At 54.1% G+C, this 20,713-nt stretch overlaps 1 protein-coding gene across 2 annotated transcripts; it reads left to right on the forward strand.

The window, feature by feature from the left end:
- The first annotated feature begins 1,672 nt into the window (after positions 1–1,672).
- On the forward strand, positions 1,673–18,945 carry CCDC102A (coiled-coil domain containing 102A). Of its 2 annotated transcripts, none has more exons than XM_084755285.1 (9): positions 1,673–1,812; positions 6,778–7,501; positions 8,753–8,979; positions 10,575–10,683; positions 12,502–12,618; positions 12,954–13,163; positions 15,169–15,339; positions 15,902–16,005; positions 18,436–18,945. In XM_084755285.1, the coding sequence occupies exons 2-9, from the start codon at positions 6,920–6,922 to the stop codon at positions 18,563–18,565; spliced, it is 1,650 nt and encodes a 549-aa protein (XP_084611411.1). In that variant the 5' UTR covers positions 1,673–1,812; positions 6,778–6,919; the 3' UTR covers positions 18,566–18,945. The 2 variants fall into 2 exon arrangements, with proteins under 2 accessions (XP_084611411.1, XP_084611410.1); XM_084755284.1 differs by lacking the exon at positions 1,673–1,812 and adding an exon at positions 2,076–2,217.
- The last annotated feature ends 1,768 nt before the right edge of the window (positions 18,946–20,713 follow it).

Raw genomic sequence — 20,713 nt, forward strand, 5'->3', positions numbered from 1 at the left:
AATCAGTCTCTAGTGTCTTGAGTCTGAAGACAAAACTCTTTGCCCTGTCCACTAATAAGGGAGGTCAAAACCGTCCTGGCATTTCACAGAGGTTCCTGGAGAAGAGACAGTGATCAAACTTGAGCCATACAGGCTCTGAGACTTTTCCAGAGTTCTCTGGGCTCACCATGACATGGTGGCAATGGCACCCAGTACAGAGTAGCTGTGCAGCTGGGTAATTTGAGGGAGTGGTCTAGCCTATGGCCATCATGTACTGGGTTCCATGAGTGAGTGGCTCCCCTCACCTACTATATGCATGACATATGTGTACACACACACACACACACACACACACACACACACACCAGGGCAATTCACTTCCTCTCCAAAAAGAGAAAGCTCAGTTGTGATAAAGTCCAGCAAGAGGCCGGGCACACCATCAGCCTGACCTCCCTCCTGTCCCACCCTTTGCCACCTCCGAACACTAGCTCTGGGATCTTGCTTCAGGGCTGTCACTCCTGGGGCATCCCGACTCACTGGGACATCTCAGGGCTGTGAGATTCCATCAGAGCCAAAAGCCAATCTGAACTCTCATCTCCCCGCCTCTAAAAGGAATATATTTTTGTCATGAGCTCTCAATGTGTGACTCTCTCACAAGTTACACCTGTACACAAAGCAGAGGACAGCCGCTGGAGCATCTGCAGGCTAGTAATCTTCGGGTGCTAACTAAAGCACAAACAATCTCACCCAAACTGGTTTCCCGTGGATTGCAGGAGCTGACAAGCAACCACTGTGCACTACTCACACAGCCAATGAACTGACAAATGAAACTACAAAACTTGGAAAATCCATGGAGATTTACAAAGTTGGTGGAGGCAAAGCAGAGAAAGGGACAGAAGACCACAGAGAAGGACGTCTGAGGGAAGTGACTGACTTCAAAAAGAAATACTAAGCACCCAGGAGATTCAGAGCAGGGGGCTGATGAGGTGGCTCAGAGGTTGATGCTCTTTCAGAGGGGCCCAGTTTGGTTCCCACCACCCACATGGTGGCTCATAACAATCCATAACTCAAGTTTCAAGGGATCTGACCCCTCCAAGGCCACCAGATACACACATAGTACCCTTAAAGTGTGTGTGTGTGTGTGTGTGTGTGTGTGTGTGTTGGGGAGAGGGATGTGTTTCCAAAATGATCCTTGTTTTTGAGGAAGCCCTAGTTTGTTTGTTTGTTTTATTTTTGTAAGATACGGTTTCTCTACAATAGCCCTGGCTGTCTTGGAACTCACTATGGCGGTAACCCAGACTGCCCTCAAACTCCCAGAGACCCATGTGCCTCTGCTTTCCAAATGCTGGGATTAGAGGTCCCAAGGGTTGGAATTAAAGGTGTGCACCATCATACCCAGTTAGCCCTTGTATTTTGGAACAAAACAAAACAAAACCAAAAAACAAAACAACAACAAAACCCAACCTCTTACACTCTTACAGCAAATCGGTAGGAAGTATGCTACTGCTTAACTTTGTGAGAAAAGCAAAAACAAACAAAAAAAAACAGTCAACACTCGCTACTTGACTCATTCTTCACAAACCTCTATGTACATGGCTGTAGTTAGAATTGAAACATTCTTAATCAAGATCTTTATCGTTTCAGGACAACAACCCAACCCAGCCCAGCTGCCCACACAGTTCTATGACTTGGCCCTGTCTGTAAAACAGATTGACCTCACAGCAGGATGTGGTGGAGAGACATCATCCGGATCTTCCTCCGCCCTGACAAGACTACAGACACCCTACCCCTAGAAGTCGCTTTGGTTGTACAAATAAGGGAAACTGAGGCCAGGTGAGGATATGGACTCTTTGGTCCAGAGCCAGTCGGTGTCAGCGCTGGCACTGGGAGGAATGCAATTAATCAAAGTGAGGGCTTGGTGAAGCTCCACGTGGGTGCCCAGTGCCCACTACTGTCGCGAGCACCTAGTCCGTGGTTGGCGGGAAAGCCGAGGTCGTGGAACCTATGTGGGAGGCCTCACGTTTGGGTGGGCCAGCGGGGGTCCAGCGGCCTGGCCCCAGCCCGCGGCAGGCCGCGCCCCACGCGGGGCCCCCGCCCGCTCCCCTTCCCCTCCCCCGGAGGGAGGAGGAGACTTGGCGGCCCTACCCCCGGCCTCCCGACCGGCCGCAGCAGCCAGCCCTGCGCCCCGTCCACCCAGCACAGCAGCTCTGACGTCCGGAATCCCAGTCCTAGCCCGAGGTGAGCGGGGACAGCGGGGTGGGGGGGTCACCACGGCCAGGGACTCGCTGCGGCCCAGAGCCTCTCCCACGCGGGAAGAGCTTTGCTGCGGGGAGGACAGGAGCCGGGGCGGGGCCCGCCGCACCCCAAACTCTGAGCCCAACTTTTTAGTCCCCAGTTGGGGTCTCCCAGACCCCCTGCACCCGGGTGGAAGACCGGTCCTGCGGCGGGACCGTGGGGGAGGGGTCGCCCCTGGAATGCCGGAGGAGCCGGGAGGGGCAGCGGGCAGCGGGCGGGGGCGGAATGTGGAACTCTCCCGGGGGACCCAACGTGGTCACCATGGCGAGTGCAGGACTGACGGGTGGCACTAGCCAATCAGAACACGGCTTCACGACCAGACCCGTGGCGCTGCCAATGGAAGTCTTGCGGTGGGGTGGGCGGGATGACTGGACCCCCGCAACCCCGCCAGCCGCTAGGGGGAGCGGAGCTGGTGGCCCGTGTAGTGGCTACCAAGTAGGGACTAAAGCTGCACTGGGCCCTGCAAAGCAGAAAAGTAACTCCGGGAAGGAATGGGGGACAGGTGGAGCAAGGGTTGGGGCAAAGAGAAGGGAGGGGCCCCAGCAGCGCACTTACTTCCCTGGAAGCCTGCAAGCCTCTTTCCCATCCCGCGGTTGGCTTCAGTTTGTTTAAGTGAAATTTGCCCCTTACTGGGCCCAGATCCCTGAGCTTTTGTGGGAGTGTGATTGGTTCTATTGGCACCGAGTCTGCCCACCTGCTGGAGGTATTAGGAATTTTGTTGGTGCCTATCAATTCTATACATAGGGAAACTGAAGCTCAAGAGAGGCCAGAGCTCTGCACATACTTCTTTCTTTCTGCCCCACCCCCACCCCGTCTCCCTGTCTGCTTGTCTGCATGGCGATTTCCCTGGCCCCCTGATCCTTGGTTTCAGTGAACCCACCCGAGAGCTGCCCCTAATAAACCTGCTTTCATACTCTTAATTCGGCTTGAATTGGCTTATTTCGTAGCAGAGAAAACCTTTTTACATACCACACGGTGTACCGATAGCAAAGTCAGGATTCATGTCTGTTCTATAGGAATGTGCAATCCCAATAGTTGCTGAGAGTCCTGGGGTTGGAGTAGGTGCCCACGAAGGCTTCCACTTTCCCTTCTCCGGGCCACGTTTGTTTGGTGGGCCTAGTGTCTGAAGATCTCTCCAGGAATATTCCCAGGGGCATGATGCTCTTCAGGTACTCATGACCCCGGCCACAGAGGCATCCAATTCCACCCCTCCAACTCTGTTTACTGCTAGCGTGCTGTGCCTCGGTAGACAAGGAGTTGTAAGTTGACCCTAGCTGCAAGAAAAAGGGTTGGAATCTGTGACTTAGGGTATTTTTGTGGCTCCTCAGTTTAGGGTTGGGATACTTGGGCTTTGCCCCAACATGGAGACCTAGCCTGCCTTCCTCTCCCACTCCTCTGTTTCCCTCCTAGAGGTCCAGCAGCTGTGAACTGGGCTCTCACTATCCATGGACAGAGGGACAGATGCCCACAGTCTGTGGGCTGACCAGCCGTGGGCCCTGCACTTATCCAATCAGCCAGTCCCCATGCGGTTTCCTGCTGGGCTCTTAATTCCTACCCGCAGCCAGGCCTGTGGCCCTGAGGCCACCTGAGAGATTCTGAGAGGGTATGGTTCGATTCTGAACTGTGGAGGTCCCCGTTCCCTTAGCTGGCCCCCATCCAGGTCTCAGTGTTGCTCATTCGTCTCCATGGATACCAAGAGAACCTACCAAAGACTTGAGAGCAGACTACAAAGTTGAATATCTCCTCCTTCCCCCAAATCAGTGCACCTTCCTTCCTCAGACACCTGACACTGACCATGGCCACAGGTGGGCTTAGATACCTCCCTGTTTTTTCAGCGCCTGGCTGAAAACAGACTTCTGATATTTAGGAGGACACAACTCTCCCAAATTCTGTCTGGTCACAAGGGGACAGCCCCCCCCCCCCCCGAGAGCTTTGTCCATCTTCCGTCTTCCGTAGGCTCAGGAAACACTCACACAACACCTGTTTATATAGCCAACAAGACCAAGAAGCCTTTGAGAGCTTCACAGTATGTTCATTGCCTAAAGTGAATGCTTCCAACCTTCCTAATGCTGGGAGCCTTTAATGCTACAGTTCCTCATGCTGTGGTGACCCCCAGCCATAAAATTATTCTGTTGTTACTTCATAGCTAATGTTGCTACTGTTACAAATTGTAACACAGATACTTGATATGCATTAAACCCCCCACCCCTCCCCAGATTGAGAACCGCTGTCCTAAAACAGGTTCTGGTGTTTAGGAAAACTAGCATGAAGCATCCAGAGGTTAGAAAAGTTTTCTCTCACGGGAGGGGGCGGTGCCCGTGGGTCTTGCAGTTTCCAGATGTAGAAAGCAAGAGAGAGAGAGAGAGAGAGAGAGAGAGAGAGAGAGAGAGAGAGAGATGTTCCGATGAATCTGTAAACAAAAGAACGACACTGGCCACCTTCTATGGGCAGTACTGGATCTATGGCCTGCAGTGAGTGTCCAGTCAAAAAGCACCCTTGTTTCCAAGGACAGACAGGGACAGTTCTGGCTGGGGATCAGGAGCACTGAGACCTGCTCAACTCAGATGCAAGGCCACATGGTACAGCTCTACATCAGCCATCCCACGGCTAACTTTAAACAAGTACTCTATGTAGGGCCTGTCTTATAAGCTGTAAGTGGCACAGATGCCCCTACTGAGTGGAAGGCGGTACTGTAAGAAAGATAACCGGCCAGCTAAGGGTGGCTATGGGACAGGACAGGGCATATCAGGGCATTCCCTAGTAGTGCCACCTGAGTTGGAAGGATGGGCTGGCTGGCTTTAGGAAAAGTGAAGACAGAAAGGAAGTCTCTCCCTGCCCCCACCCACCCACCCCTCCGACTTGCTCCAAACAAAGATGACACTGAACCTGGGGAGGAGGGGCAAGTGACTGGCAGCTGGGCCCTGCCTGCCTATGTGCAGCATGAGGCAGGGCCTCTGTGTACCTGGGTTACCACAGCTGCTTGAGTGTTCCCAAGGCTGTTATGTGAGTAGAGTGGGAGTGGGGAAGTGTTGCTAGGCAGAGGCCAGCTGCACCAGGGTCTGCACAGGTGTGCTTGTGGGGGATGGGGTGGACGTGCCCCTACCTCTTCCCCCATGCGTGTGCATACCTGTCCTGGGCCTGAGGAGAAAGGCAGAAGGTCTTTACAGCCTCCCTGCTTCACTGTTCCTACCTTTCCCCCCACCCTGAACCCCGGAGGGGCCAGAGCTGACGTTGGAGGCCCCATCCTGGAAGCCATTAGGGGCTTGGATGATGTCTGCTCTGCTTCTGTTCTTATAGGCTTAGAATTTCTAGAAGGAGCCAGTTGGGGAGTCTTCTCTGAGCCAAGCAGAGCCCTTTGCCAGGCCTGGCAGCTCCAAGGCAGTGCATGTGGCAGCAGCCCCCACTGCCACACTTCTCCTGGCGGGCTATGGGAAGACCTGCCTTCAGGACTGGTACTTGGGCTTTCTGCCAGCCCCCCTCCTCGCCTCCCCCCTGCATATGCTGGTACAGTTTCATAGGAGTGTTCTGATGGAACTGGGCCAGGAAAATGGGGAAGGAGGAGTGTGTGTGTGTGTGTGTGTGTGTGTGTGTGTGTGTGTGTGTGTGTTCAGAGTTCTCAGCAGTGTGTGTTTGGGGGCCCATTGGTGTGCTGGTGCGTGTATCTGAGTATATCCATATCTATTTGTATAGCTGTGTGCCCATAAGTCCATCTCTGACTGTATGTGTCATTTATCCCTGCTTTGTGTGGGTGGGATTGCTTGTATGTTCCCAGACATGTCTGTGTGAGCAGAAATGTCTAGATGCTTGTGGGCGCCAAGGCTACCAACTCATTATGCAGGCCGAGACACTGAGTCACAGAGGGCACACTGCCTGTTAGGAACCAGAGCCTGGGTCTGTGGGGGGCAGTCTGGTGACTGTTCACACGAGCATCTTTGGGGTTGAGATACATATGGAGCTGTAAGTAATGGGGTGACAAGGGCTTAGGGTAGAGGGCTTGATGGTGGCTTTGTGTGGTGGGGAGGCCGAGAAACTTGAGGTCGCACTGAGGTCACTTGAATGCTCACATGCTCCAAACATGGAGTCCTGGAATGTAGTCTCTGCTGCATGCCTGCCAAGCACCCCTGGCCATGGTACTGTTGTTAATTAAACGAGGGTCCAGGTGAACTTGAGGCACACCCTGATGAAGGTATCCTGGGTATCCTTACCCTGCCCCCATTGTACAGATGGAGAAGGGGAAGCCCAGAAAGGCCCTGTGGCTTCCGCGAAGATCAAACCTAACAAAGCAAGGGTTTGGATCCTCAGCCTTGAAGGGATGAAGGGGGTTGGAGCCAGGGAGAAAGTGCCTGAAGGCCCCTACAGGCCTTGTTGGGGCCACCCTGGAACACACCTCCCTCCTCCTGCTTCAGCCAGTACTGCCCTCTGTATTCCCTTAAGCAGGCACATGGCTGATCAGGTGGCTATCGGTGATGGGCACAGCCCAATAATGGTTGTGTTCTCCCACAGGTCTGAAGAGGCGTCCCAGATGGGTATCCTAGAGAGCCTCGAGGTTCCTGTCACATACAGTGGTATCATGTAGGTCTCTCGTCCTGAGCACCATCTTTTAGCCTAGCCACGCATTCGCACCCAGGGCCTGCCCAGTCTCACTATGAGTCACGGCCCCAGCCCAAGGCTGGCCGAGTCCCCGCAGCTATCCAAGAGCAGCCTGCTTACCATCCTGGGCAGCCCGTCCCCAGAGCGCATGGGTCCGGTGGACTCACTGCCACCGACGCCGCCCAGCGGCACACCGTCGCCAGGGCCACCACCTACCCTACCCCTGCCCGCACCCGCCCTCCTTGCTGATGGCGACTGGGAGAGCCGGGAGGAGCTGCGGCTTCGAGAGCTGGAAGAGGCTAGAGCGCGAGCCGCGCAGATGGAGAAAACGATGCGCTGGTGGTCGGACTGCACAGCGAACTGGCGGGAGAAGTGGAGCAAGGTGCGCGCCGAGCGCAACCGTGCAAGGGAAGAGGTGCGCCAGCTGCGCCAGCGCCTGGACACACTCACCAAGGAGTTGGCGGGCGCGCGCCGCGAGCGCCAGGAGGCTCAGGGCGAGTGCGAGGCCCGCGGCCGCGAGCTGGCCCGACTGCGAGGAGCGCGCAGTTCAGTGGACAAGACACAGGACGGCCCGGAACCTGAACGCGATCATGAGCCTGTGCGCGACATCGGGGCGGAGAGGCCGCCTGGGAGCCAGGTGCGCCCAGCTATGCGGCATGGAAGAAGGCTGGCATTCGAACCAGCCTTGCACAGGAGCCCGGGTGGGAGGGAGAAGTGAAAAGATCTGATCTCCAGTGAGGTGTCTGAGAGCCCCCACGTGATGGTGGTGGAAGGGCGTAGATAAGAATCACGTTGATTTGGAGATTCCCCAAGTTCTGGAGGTCGGGCCCCCACCACCCCCATACCTTAGAAGTCATCAAAGTCAAAGAATCTTCCGTGCCAAGCACAGGAGAAATCCGTGCACTTGGCTTAGAAAAGGAGCTGACTCCTGGTTCTCAGTGCCTACAGATACAGTATCTACTTAGTCCCTACAGCGACCCCAGACACACAGGGAGGTTCAGAACTCAGCTCTGTTGGCTGCACCAGCTGCTCTGTTTGCTCCTGGTAACACTCTGTATGCCTGGGGCAGGTGCAAGGGCAGGGTCTCAGCTTTGGTCTCCAGGAGATCAGATCCTAGCAATGAGACTCTTAGCTGCCCTGCCACCCCCATCCCCACCCCTGCCCTTCTCTGGCCTAGCCCTCTCCCTGTGGCCTGACATTTGGAGACATTTTTTTTTTTAATCTAGCTACCAGGACCTCATGCTCTTCTTGTCCTCCCTCTTGTTTGGCTGTCATCACAGCGCCCCCACCCACCCACCCACCCACCCCCGAGTCCCCAGGTACTGTTTAGGGAGTCCCCAGGTCTAGAGTCTGTGTTTACACCCCAACTCAGACACTCTATTCTATGACCCTCCTTTCTGGTACTTCCATCTGTCCCAGGTGACAACCAGAGTGCCCCGCCCCCACGCAGGACTATCTGAGGTCAGAGGGATGGGAAGTTAGTGTTCCTCAAGTCCTCAGAGCCACCAGTCTCCCAGTGAGCCCGTGTTTGCCCAGGGACTGGCATCCTAAGCCGTACCAATCCAAGGAATACTGGCTTCACCATCTGTTCCAACTAGTCCACCCCGTGTTTGCATATTTGGGGTGACGGGGGGGGGGGGGGGGCCCTCCTGGGGAATGCTCCGGGATACAGGAAACCCTGGTGGCTGGCAGTGTACTTCCAGGATGTGAAAGGGGGTGGGGGGGAGGGAGGGCCAGAGAAGGAGAATGAAGCAAGCAGCCAAAGAGGAAACCAGGGCCCAGAGGCACTGTGTCACCAGCCCCAGGTCACTTAGCAAGCTCATTCCACAGCAGGGTCTGGGATGGCCATGCCTGGGCCAGGTGCAGTTCCTTACCTTGGTCCCCACAGGAGCTGGACCTGGTAGAGAGTCTGCTGAAGAACAGACCAGAGGAGCCGGAGGGCTGCTGGGATACCTGCAGCGTGGCAGCCGGGGGCCCTCGGGTCAGCTCCAGCCGCCAGGATCGCAGCCGCCTTAACTGGGAGGACACAGCCAGTACAGAGGACGAGGCCTCCAAGTTGACTGCCCTGCGGCTACGCCTAGATGAGTCCCAGAAGGTTCTGCTCAAGGAGCGAGAGTGAGTCCTGTGGGGGGAAGGTGGGGCCTGGAGCTGGGTACCCCCAGAATCCCAAGTGATAGCCCAAGAATGAGAGCTGTTGAGGCACAATCTCAGATTACTTACCTTAGAGTGGTTTTGTTGGTTTCGTCATTTTTCTCCCTTCGCTGTGGAGTCCCGCTGTAAGACAGAACCCAGAGCTTTCTGCTTGTTAGGCAAACATTCGCCGTTGAGCTAAATCCCCAACCCCACTATCTGAGATTTTATAGCAGGAAGTGTGTGAGTGGTGTGTGTGTGTATATACCACGTGAGTGTATGGTGCCCATAGGGGCCGGAAGAGGGTATTGGATCTCCTGGAACTGTAATTACAGGTGTTTATAAACTGTCATTATGGATGCTGGGAACCAACCCTGGGTCCTCCATAAAGAGTAGCAAGTACTTTTACCTCTAAGCCATCTTCATCCCTCATCCTTTGTTTTTCAAGTAGGGCCTCAGTACACGAACTCAGGTTGACCTTGTTGAGCTCACTGTGTAGCTCACTCAAACCTACTTCTGGTGGCAGCGAGGGTAGCAGGGATGAGAGAGGAAGTTGGGAAGTGTAGGTTTAGAGGGGTTGTGTTTGGCACAGCAAGGTAACCGTTTTGTGAGTAGTAGATGGGTCTGGAGGCCCAGACAGGTCTGGGCTAGAGGTGAAAAGGCAGAGGTCATCCATGGCTAGGTGGCCTTGAAAGGCAGGAATCTGAGAATCAGAAAGGTGGCTGGAAGGGCAAGGAGAAGGTTGTGGCATGGAGCTGCCTAGAGGATGCGGGGAGTGAAGAAGAAAGAGAGCCGTTTGCAGGGAGAAGGAACCAAGAGAGACGGTTTAGCAGGAGAGTGGGTGCCGAACCGAGCATCTAGGTGACCGATGGAGTTAGAACGTGGAGGTCATCAGTGGCTTTGGTGAGGGTAATTAGAGGGCGTATGATGTCATGTTCATGAATTTCTGCAGCTCTGGTATCCAGGAAATAAGTGTATAGATTATGTACTTGGTTCACATATATGATTTTACTTTTAAAAATCAACACAGCTGGGCAGTGGCAGCACACACCTTTAATCCCAGCACTTGGGAGGCAGAGGCAGGTGGATAACTGTGAGTTCCAGGCCAGCCTGGTCTACAAAGTGAGTCCAGGACAGCCAAGGCTACACATAGAAACCCTGTCTCGAAAAACTAATAATAATAATAATAATAATAATAATAAACACAAAGGCTTGGGGAAAGAGAGTGAGTTCAGTGGAGTGTGTTTGCCTAGTGTGAATAAGTCTTGGGTTCAAAAATGGGGGAGGGGGAGCATGCCCTGTGATGACAATTGGAGTGATGCTTCCGTGGGTGCCATTGCATCTTTGGCTAAGGAATGCCAGAGGGGCCAGTAGCCAGCAGAAGCTGGGGAGAGAATGGCATAGGTTCTTCCAGAACATCTTCCCCGCCCACGCCTCATCTCTCAGACTTCTAGCCACAGAACATGGGAGAAGACAGGCTACTGTTTAAACAACCACCGCGCAATCAGGCTCCCTGAAATACGAAGTCAAACCAAAGACTGTCTAATACAGTCTCTGTGCTTGCATGTCCCAATCCCCAGGGATAAGCTGGCTCTGAGCAGGAACATCGAGAAACTTGAAGGGGAGCTTAGCCAGTGGAAGATCAAATACGAGGAGCTGAGCAAGACCAAGCAGGAGATGCTCAAGCAAGTAAGGCTGTGGGTGGGGGATGGGGGTGGGGGGGAGGGGTGCAAAGGGAGGGGGTGGGGAGGGGGGTGCGGAACTTCCTGGTGATGGTGGCCGCATGAGAGTTCCAGCCTTGGGGACAAGTCAGCCATAGTTCTCTGAGCACCAGGGCAGGCAGATGGGGAGATGGTAGTAGCCCAGCAGATAAGAATTTTGAGTTATGGGGCTGGAGAGATGGCTCAGTGGTTAAGAGTGCTGCCTGCTCTTCCAAAGGTCCTGAGTTCAATTCCCAGCAACCACATGGTGGCTCACAACCATCTGTAATGTGATCTGATGCCTATAGGTGTACATGCAGGCAGAACACTATACATAATAATAAATAAATATTTTAAAAAAGAATTATGAGTTATGAAAGCATCAAAACAGTATGAAGGAGATGGGATGGGAGGCCAGGATGACATATGAGCTGGGGTGTGGTGAGTCACACCTGTAAGCGTAGCACTTGGGAGGCTGAGACGGGAGAATTGACTACCTTAAGGCCAAGGCTGACTTGGATACAGGGTGAGCCTTGCCTCGACATCCCTCCTCCACTCCCTGCAAGATGCTGCTTGAAGCAAGACCTAATGGGGCTAGATGAAGCCATTCTTGAGAAAACAGGGGGGCTAGGTGCTCACAGCAGCAGTTCTGGAGTAGACAGACACTGTTAGGCTGGACACAGAAGGCTAGCATGGCTCTCACAGAGGTAGGATTGAGGGACTAAATGTCAGGGAGGTTGTGACTATTTAATAATGTGTGTCAAGTGACACTGAATCCTCATGGAAGTCAAAGGAGCTACGTCCTCACGTTCCCATCTTAGTTTTGAGGCAACTGAGATTGAGAGGGAGAACCTTACAGAAGAAATAAGGTGCTCAAAAGCAGCTTGGCTGCCACTTCTGCCTCTTGTACAGATTGGGTATGGCCACCAGGGGGCGCCGCCATCCTGGGAAAGCCTTGCGGGATTCTCTGGGATCACAGAGGTCAAAAGACCAGAGATTTGCTTAGGAAAACTGCCAGACCTAGTCATCCCTAGGAATCTCTTCAAGCTCATAAAAGAGCCCCAGGCCTGTGCCTGCCTAGTTGAATCTAATCTCCCTTCTTCTTTTGGGGTCCAGAAACCTGGCCCCACACTATTCAGACTGCCAAGTAGAGTTGCTTGGTTGCTAGAAGGACACTAAATGAAGCACCACTGTGCAGTTTAGCAGAAAATCCTCTTGTGCCTTGGCTTCCTTCCACGGCATTGTCTTAGAGGTTTGCTGTGCGCTTGTGTGGAGCAGCAGCTTGGGAGACGTTGCCACAGCAGTTCTTATGCCCATATGTGCACACTGGAGCTCAGAGCCACCCACCGTTGTTGAGAGCCGTGGAAAAAGCAGACGAGCTCTCTGCCCTCTAGGCTTTCAGTCTTATGGGCAAGTGGGGAAGAGGTGAGGTGGATGGGAGGAGCACACGCATGGGAGCATGATGTGATGTTGTAGGTCTTTCTGAGAACGTTGGGTTCTCTCTCAAGGCACCAAGGAACCCTCAGAGGGGCTTTGGTGCAGAGCCCAGGGGTGCTGAGTTGAATTGAGTTTGTTAAAGTTTACTGTTGACTCCCACGGTAGACAGTGAGCTGACCCGGTTGAGTACAGGCACCGAAAGGCCAGAATTGTGAGGTAGTGGGAGGTGACAGACACTTCAAAGCACTGAGTGAGCAGCTTCAGCCGGAATCCCTGCTCCTCCATTACCCTGGCTGGTGCTCACCTCTAGCGTTGCCTCTACGATATACCCTGGTGGTCCTCATGACCAGGCTGGGTGATGCCCTTGCAGCTCAGCATCCTAAAGGAGACGCACCAGGATGAGTTGGGCCGCATGTCTGAAGACCTGGAGGACGAGCTGGGAGCACGCTCTAGCATGGATCGCAAGATGGCTGAACTGAGGGGTGAGGTGAGTGGCCAGGCAGGAGGGAGCGAGCAGCAATGCCTGGGGCTCAAGGGTTCAATTCAGCAGTGGGGAGGGGGGCGGGGACAGAAGTCTGTGCTGTGCTATGAGGGGCTGGCCTACACCCTGCAGGAGGCACCCCTCTTTCCCACACAAAACCCAGAAGCGCCCCCACATCCTGCACACCGTGAAAAAAAAAAGCACAGCATAATTATAGCTGCTGCAGCTGGATCTGCTTCCTGGTTCCATTTTTGGCTTCAGGAGGGGTGTGGGGGGGTGCATCTAGCTCGTCGCTCCACCCTTGTCCCCCAGGACTCTCACTGCACCCCTCGCTGTTGCAGATGGAAAGGCTCCAGGCAGAGAATGCAGCCGAGTGGGGCCGCAGAGAGCGGCTGGAGACGGAGAAGCTGGGCCTGGAGAGAGAGAACAAGAAGCTGCGTGCACAGGTTGGCGACCTGGAGGAGGCCCTGGCCCGCAGGCGGCGGCAGAATGCCAGTGCCCTGGACTGCGACCTGAGGGCCAGCCAGGCCGCTCTCTTCGAGAAGAACAAGGTGGAGCAGGGAGTGGTACCCAGGGTCCCCCAGCCAGCCGGTCAGCACACTGTTATATGTCTTCCTTGTGGATAACTGGAGATATAGGATGAGCCTCCTTGATCCCCAAACCAGACTCCCAAAAGGCTCCCAAACCCCCCAACTTTGAGCATCAACACACTGCCTTAAATGAATACAACATTTCACAACTAGGCGAGATAGGTCCCAGTCAAAACGTGAGGGCAACGAAAATGAAAATGCTGAAGAAAATGTCATCAGGCCCTGATGACATTCACATGAAACTAATGGATTTTTGTGTGTGTGGGGGGGGGGTTGTTTTTGAGACAGGGTTTCTCTGTCTAGCTTTGGCTGTCCTGGAACTCACACTATAGACCAGGCTGTCTTCAAACTCAAAGATCCTCCTGCCTCTGTCTCCCAAGTGCTGGGATTAAAAGCATGTGCCACCACCGCCTGGCCAGAAATTAGTGGAGTCTATGTTTAGACCCAGCTCCTGTCCCCAAGAGACCTCGTGGTGTATGTGTGAATACCCCAAAGGTCCGAAACTTCTGAAATCTAAGCTGAGGATAAAGTTTGGCACCATACTTGCCAATCATACATAAAGCTCTGGGTCCCCAGCACCACATAAGGTAGTATGGCATCTCGTACCTGTGGCCCCTGCACCACATAAGGTAGTACGGTATCTCGTACCTGTGGCCCCAGCACCTGAGAGGTAGAGGCGGGCAAGAGGACCAGAACTTCAGAGTCATCCTTGGCTATAGAAAGAATTCAACCCCAGCCTGGACTACCTGAGTCTTTTTTTTTTTTTTTCATTGAGCCTAGGTACTTCTGATAAAAGATACTCAACCTGTAACTGCATTTATTAAACAACTACTGTAAGATAAAACAATTAGCCCAGTGGAGGTGGCGCACGCCTTTAATCCCAGCACTTGGGAGGCAGAGACAGGCAGATCTTTGTGAGTTTGAGGCCAGCCTGGTCTACAGAGCAAGTTCCAGGACTGCCAGGGCTATTCACAGAAACCCTGTCTGGAAGAAAGAAAGAAAGAAAGAAAGAAAGAAAGAAAGAAAGAAAGAAAGAAAGAATAATAAAGCAATTATAATAGTGATAAAAATAGAAAGTAATTAAGGTAGCTACGTGCACTGAGCACCTACTGTGTAACTGTGGCAGCAATGAACAGACAGGTGTATGTACCTGTTATTCCATGAATGATGGCTGAAAGGGACAGGGTGCTCCATCACAGATGGTTAGGCCTGGTCCTGAAAAGGCTTCCTGAGGGGGATGCAGTGACTTTGAGCTGAGGTCTCCAGGAAAAGCAGAAGTTAACTGATGGTAAACTGACTTTCCAGAGGGTAAGAGTGAGAACCAGCGGGTGGGGGGGGGGTGTCACAGTAGGACTCTGACTGGGTAGGTGTGACAAAGGGGCTCAGGTAGAAGAGGCAGGGACCATGGGCTGTGTTGTGAGATCGGCAAGCAGAGGTGGGGTGGGCAGCTGCCAGGTGGCAGGCAGTGATAGGACAGAGGTTGGGGAGCCCACCACAGTTCCCAAGGCTGCAAGGGACGCCGGACAACTGGACCCCATTGCCCTCCTCAGTAGGAACGGAGACACTCCAGAGTAGGGGGGGTCACCTCTCTTCCTGGCTTTCCTACTTTGGCCTCTGCTCTCTTCCTGTGCCACATACTCTCCCAGCCTAGCTCATCCCCAAGACCCATCTGCTTGTCACCAAGACTGTAGAGCTCATCGCTTCCCCAAAATCTGACCTGAAGCGGCACAGCCTGCCGGGTAACCTTCCTGGCTCTTTACAGTTTGTACATCCACGTAGAGCCACAGAGTCACGCACACTCAGCCTTGTCGCCTCACTAGGTGGCACTGCCAGCCCCCCCAGTTGACCACTAAGCCTTAACATTCAGGCAGCCAAGTGGGACATGCCCACTAGCTGACCGCTCCCAAGGGCCTCTCTGGGTGAGCATGTGGTCTGAGCCTCCCCCCACCCCACCCCACCCCTGCAGGAGCTGGCAGATCTGAAGCACGTGCATGGCAAGCTCAAGAAACAGTCCCAGGAGAAAGTGGCAGAGCTGGCGCATGCCAACCGGCGCGTGGAGCAGCACGAGGCGGAGGTAAAGAAGCTGCGGCTGCGGGTGGAAGAGCTCAAGAAAGAGCTGGCCCAGGCTGAGGATGAGGCAAGTACCAACCAACAGGCCTGAGGGGAGTGGGCCATATGCCCACCTGTGCTGCTGTATGCTGGGGCCTGGCGCCTGAGACCGTGGGCAAGTGAAGGCAGCCTCTGGAGGGGAAGGAAAATAGATGAGGCGAGTGTGCAAAGGAGGGAAATAGAGGTGCAAATGGTTAGGTAGAAGGCAGGGGGATTCCCCCATGTGCAGAGGACTGGGTGGACAGATGGATGGAGAGTGGCGTGGATGAATGAGTGGGGTGGCTGATGGATGATTGGGTGTACAAACAGATTGATGCCTGGTGGGGCGGTGGGTAGGGGAGGAAGGGCATCTGACAAGAAGCAGGTGGATACGGGTGAGGGGCTATGTGGCCAGGTGGTTGGGTGGGTGCTGGGTAGATTGATGCATGCTGGGTACATTTGGAGACTGGTGGGATGGAGAGTGGAAACGGAAGTGGTCCTAGGGGCAAGGCCTCGGGAACAAGAGTTGGGATGTCCCAGAGCGGAACAGGGGAAGCTGCTGAGCCACCTAAGCCGAATGTCCTGTTCTCTGCCCTCCCTGCTCACTCCAGCTGGATGAGGCCCACAACCAGGCACGGAAGCTGCAGCGGTCGCTGGACGAGCAGACAGAGCAGAGTGAGAACCTCCAGGTGCAGCTGGAACACCTGCAGTCCAGGTAGGCAGGGATGCTCTGCCGGCGGGGAGGGGGCGGGGCGCGTCTGTGGGGGTGGGGGGGTGGGGGAGCTCTGCCGGCGGGGAGGGGGCGGGGCGCGTCTGTGGGGGTGGGGGGGTGGGGGAGCTCTGCCGGCGGGGAGGGGGCGGGGCGCGTCTGTGGGGGTGGGGGGGTGGGGGAGCTCTGCCGGCGGGGAGGGGGCGGGGCGCGTCTGTGGGGGCGGGGGTGGGGGGCACAGATCCTGAGCCCACAGGGCAAGGGCCAGAAAGGAAGACCAAGAAGGAAGAGCTCCTGGGGCCAGAATCCTGTCCCCTCCGAACAGGAAAGGCCAGGGCCAGGAAGCCGCTGGGGAGTGGCTGCAGGAAGACGGCCCAGCTGTGGGCTCTGGAATTGTCTCCTTTGAGTGGGTGTGATGGTGGTGGTGTGAATACGTGGAGGGCTGCCAAGGAGACCCGGGCTCTGGACAGGGCCAGTGACGCTGGGAGTCCTTGGCAAGAAACAGTAACATCCCCTGGGATCCCCTTAGGGATGGGTGACCCCAGGGATAGGAGGAATATGGAAGGCTGAAGGGCAAGGAATGGCAGAGAGTGACAGGCCAAGTCCCTCAGCTGTGGCAGGAACCCTCAGCCCCTGAAGGAAACTGGAGAGACACACTGCCACCTCTCTTGTCCCCACCCATTGTCCCAACTCTTAATTTTGCCTCTTTCCTACACTTTCCACTTCCAAGACCACCTGGACATGTCAGAGCACAAAGACACTCCAGAGTCATAGCTGGGAATCCCCAAGAGCATATGGTCAGTGTGGCTACACCCATTCCTGCGTTCTTAGCTATAGGTGGAGGGATCTGGGGTCTGCAGCCAGACTTTTTGGGTAGGGGAAAGGCTGGGTGACCTTAGGACACTGAACCCTCCTGGGTCAGCCCCACCCCCACCCCACCCCACCCCCGGTCTGTAAAATGAAGAACAGTCACTGCAAAAGTGAAGACAGCATCTTGAGTCTTTAAAACGCACCTGAACCAACAGATGCCGTGACTGGTCATTTGCACCTGACTGGAGAGGTAGCTCAGTAGCTTGCTGCAGGTATTCCAAGACCTGGATTTGATCCCCAGCACCGCATAAACTGAATATGGGGCTACATGCCTGTAATCCCAGCACTCGACGGAGAGAGGCAGATCAGAAGTTCAAGGTCCTCTTCAGCTACATAAGGGAATTGGAGGCTAGCCTGAGCTGTGTGAAAAATGTTTAGGAGGCATCTAGACCAGCAAATGCTTGAGTCACCATTTGCACTGATTGGCCACTCTCGTTGCCTTCCCTGGGAAGGGACTAAGGTGTGGGCTAGAGACTGTGTCAAGAGGCTGCTGTGAGGCAAAGAAGGGGGTGATCTTTTCTCTCAGGACTGAAAGACAAGGGAAAGCCTTTCAATGACTGCCCAGTAGTGGGTGGCCTGGTAGGATCTCCTGGTCATCAGCAACAGGTTTATTGAACATCTGCTTAGTGCTGCTATGTGCTGAGAGTTTGTGGGTAGGGTGGGCTTTAGAGCCAAGCCTTACAGTTGTGTGGCATAATCAATGGGCTCTCAGTTTCCCCAACGCCTGGAGTGACACCTGAAATTTACACAGGGCCCAGGCACAGATCTGAGTCAGGATTATTGCAGGCCCAGCTCCGCATGGTCCAACTCTGTATAATCCCCCCCTCAACAGGCTGTTCACAGAGCCTGGGGCTCTCCAGAAGTCTCAGCCACATTCCTGGGGAGCCATAAACTCCCAAAATGGGCAGACTGGCTCTGCTCAGCCTCGCCAGCACCTCTGTCGGGGGCGGGCAGGGCCACCCAGGATTGCTGCCTCATTTTAGTTTGTAACTTTTTCTTGCTTTAATGTTCCGGGACAGCGCACTAAATCACCGTGCAGTAATGGAGCCACACTCTCGCCCCTCCCTGCCGCGTTAATAATTCATGCCTTCCAGTAAGATGCAGTGGAGCAACTGCCTTTGTTGGGGGCGGTGTGTTTCCTCCACCCCTTTCTCCTCGTTTCGGCAACATTTGCCTGGCACATTTTGGCTTTAGGAATTATCCTGTGAGGAAGTAGGGGCTGGGGAGACACTGGAGATGTAATGTGCTCCACACGCCCTATTCTTTGGTCTCTTGGATCCCTATGAGGGACCAGTCCCATCTCAGTCACTTCTCTAAGTCCGTCATCTACACCAGCAATGGCACTGCGGCTCAGAGCCCAACCCCTCTGTCTCCTGTCTGAGAGCCTTTAGGCAAGTCACTTAACTTCCTTATGTTTCGTTTCCTTGTGCATAACTTGAAGTGACAATAGCATTTCCCCAATATGAGCACAGGCACCTCAGAGTGCATTGCAGCTGGGAAGGGAACAGCCACTGCCAACACAGACACACTATGATTCCTGCTCTGACCTGTCCCCCTACCCCTCAGGCTCCGCAGGCAGCAGCAAAATGCCCCCCTTTTTGGGAAGATTCGTAGTACCCGATTTGGTGCCGAGGAAGCCGGAGATGGAGCCAGCGACCTGGATGAGGATGAGGACCTGCAAATCCAGGTGGCCTAGAACATCCAGCGTGGAACAGGACTGACCCAAAGCCACAGATGCCCAGCTTGCGCATCAAACAATGCAGCTGTTTTGCTCTCTGCACTTGCTTGGGTTCCGTCCTCCTGCTTCGGACCACTTCCCTCTCTCCCAGGAAGGCAGCAATTTCGCCTACTCACACCCCAGTGAGCGGAGGGCCTGTTGGATATGTATATTGTATATATGCCCAGGGTTGCTTGGACCCATTCAATTTTATAAACACAGCAGCTCTAAAGACTGCACCTGCATGCAGAGGATTTCATGCAAGGATGGGACACACTGAGGGAGACTTGGTGGTATGGCATGGGGTGTTCATAATAAGATACCGTGAATTTTGTAATAAATGGAGTTCAAGCTCTCAAGGCAGAGTCTTGAAAGTTCAGGAGACTCGGGGAGGAGGCACGGCGGGTTGGCATAGCCTGCGCCTAACATTGAACTAGAGTCTAGGATAGTTGCATGAATGAATGGGCAGCGAGCGGTGTGGGTGAGGGACCTGGCGTCCAACCTGTTGGGAAAGAGGGGAGAGTGGTGCCCGTCCAGTGTGGGCAAGAAGAGATCTCAGTCGCAGAAACTCACGGGCTCAAATCTCCGCTCTGCCCTTTACTGACTGCGCAACCTCAGGGACATCCCTCACCTTCTCCAGGCCTCAAGTTTCCCACCTGGAAGTCAATGTTCCATGGCTCACTGGGTAAAAGCACTTGCCACACAAGCCTGACAACCTCGGTTTGATCCCCGGAATCAGCATAAAGGTGGAAGAGAGAACGAACTCCCTGAAGTCCTTTCACCTCCACAGGCATACACACACTAATAATAATAGTAATAAACTTCGTAACTAAAAAACTGTTACACCGCCGGGGGTGGAGGGGATGGGGGTAGGGGGGTGAGGTGGGGTGGGGGGCAGTGCACCCCTTTAATCCCAGCACTCGTGAGGCAGAGGTGGGCGGATCTCTGTTGAGTTTGATGCCATCCTGGTCTACAAGGTGAGTTTTAGGACAGCCAGGGCTACAAAGAGAAACCCTGTCTTGAAACAAAACAAAAAAACAAAAAACAGTTCCTGGAGGTCTGCTGAGGACAGGAGGATTTGCCAGCAGGGCAAAGAGCTGATTGCTGCAGGATTAGGTTATTGGTGGAAATTTACTCACAAGAAATAGGAAACCCTAATTTTGGGTTGTATATTTGAGGTAGGGTCTTTTGTAGCTCTGGCAAGCCTGAAACTGCACACTGGCCTTAAACTCAGTCCTCCTTTCTTAGTCTCCAAGTAGTGGGATTACAGGCATGCAACTACCACACTGAGGTGGTAATTTTTTTTATTTGATATCTAATTTCCAAACTTTATTAGCAGATTATATGGAATTTGAAGGAAATGGGCATTAGAGTCACAGCAGCAGACACTAAAATTTCCTAAAGCCAGCCAGGTGATGGTGGTGTACACCTTTAGTCCCAGCACTCGGGAGGTAGAGGCAGGCAGATCTCTGAGTTTGAGGCCAGCCTGGTCTACAGAGTGAGTTCCAGGACAGCCAGGGTTACACAAAGAAACTCTATTTACATCCCATCGCCCCCCCCCACACACCCCCAATTTCCTAAAGCCATCTTGACAAGCTCTATAAATGTGAGAACTGTTCTCCTGTCCCTGGCGGAGTGCAAGAGGCTCAACCTAGCGCAAAGAGGTAAAGCTAAGTTCATAAAAAGGCTTCCGGTTCAGAGAGCTGCAGTGAAGACTTTATCTCTGTGTAATCTGCTCAGGAAGGTCCCTGGAAGCCACGCTGCCAGGATGCAGAGGTGCTGTGAGCCTTGGGGACTAAGGAAGGGATGAAACTGCTGAAGGGCCCCAGCTGGGAGCCAGAGCTCAGAGCAGAAGTCATCATCCTCACCAGGCCTAACTGATGGTGTTGGTGGCCTGTGAGAGACCCTAGTCCCCTCCTGGCCTCCCAGGTGAAGGAAGAAGGGAGAAGAAGCAGCACTCCCCCCTCACCCCTTGCCCCCCCCTCACCCCTTGCCCTCCCCTCCACCCACCCCCAATACCGGAAAGCTGTCCCCAGGAGTCACCTTAGTAGGAAAGGACCCTCTCCTGTCAGGGATCTTTCTTCCTCTCTCAAACAGGAAATGGGCCCCTAGGAAAGACTGAGAGTG

The sequence above is a fragment of the Acomys minous genome, assembly GCF_964271855.1.
Source record: "Acomys minous genome assembly, chromosome: 14".
NCBI lineage: Eukaryota > Metazoa > Chordata > Mammalia > Rodentia > Muridae > Acomys > Acomys minous.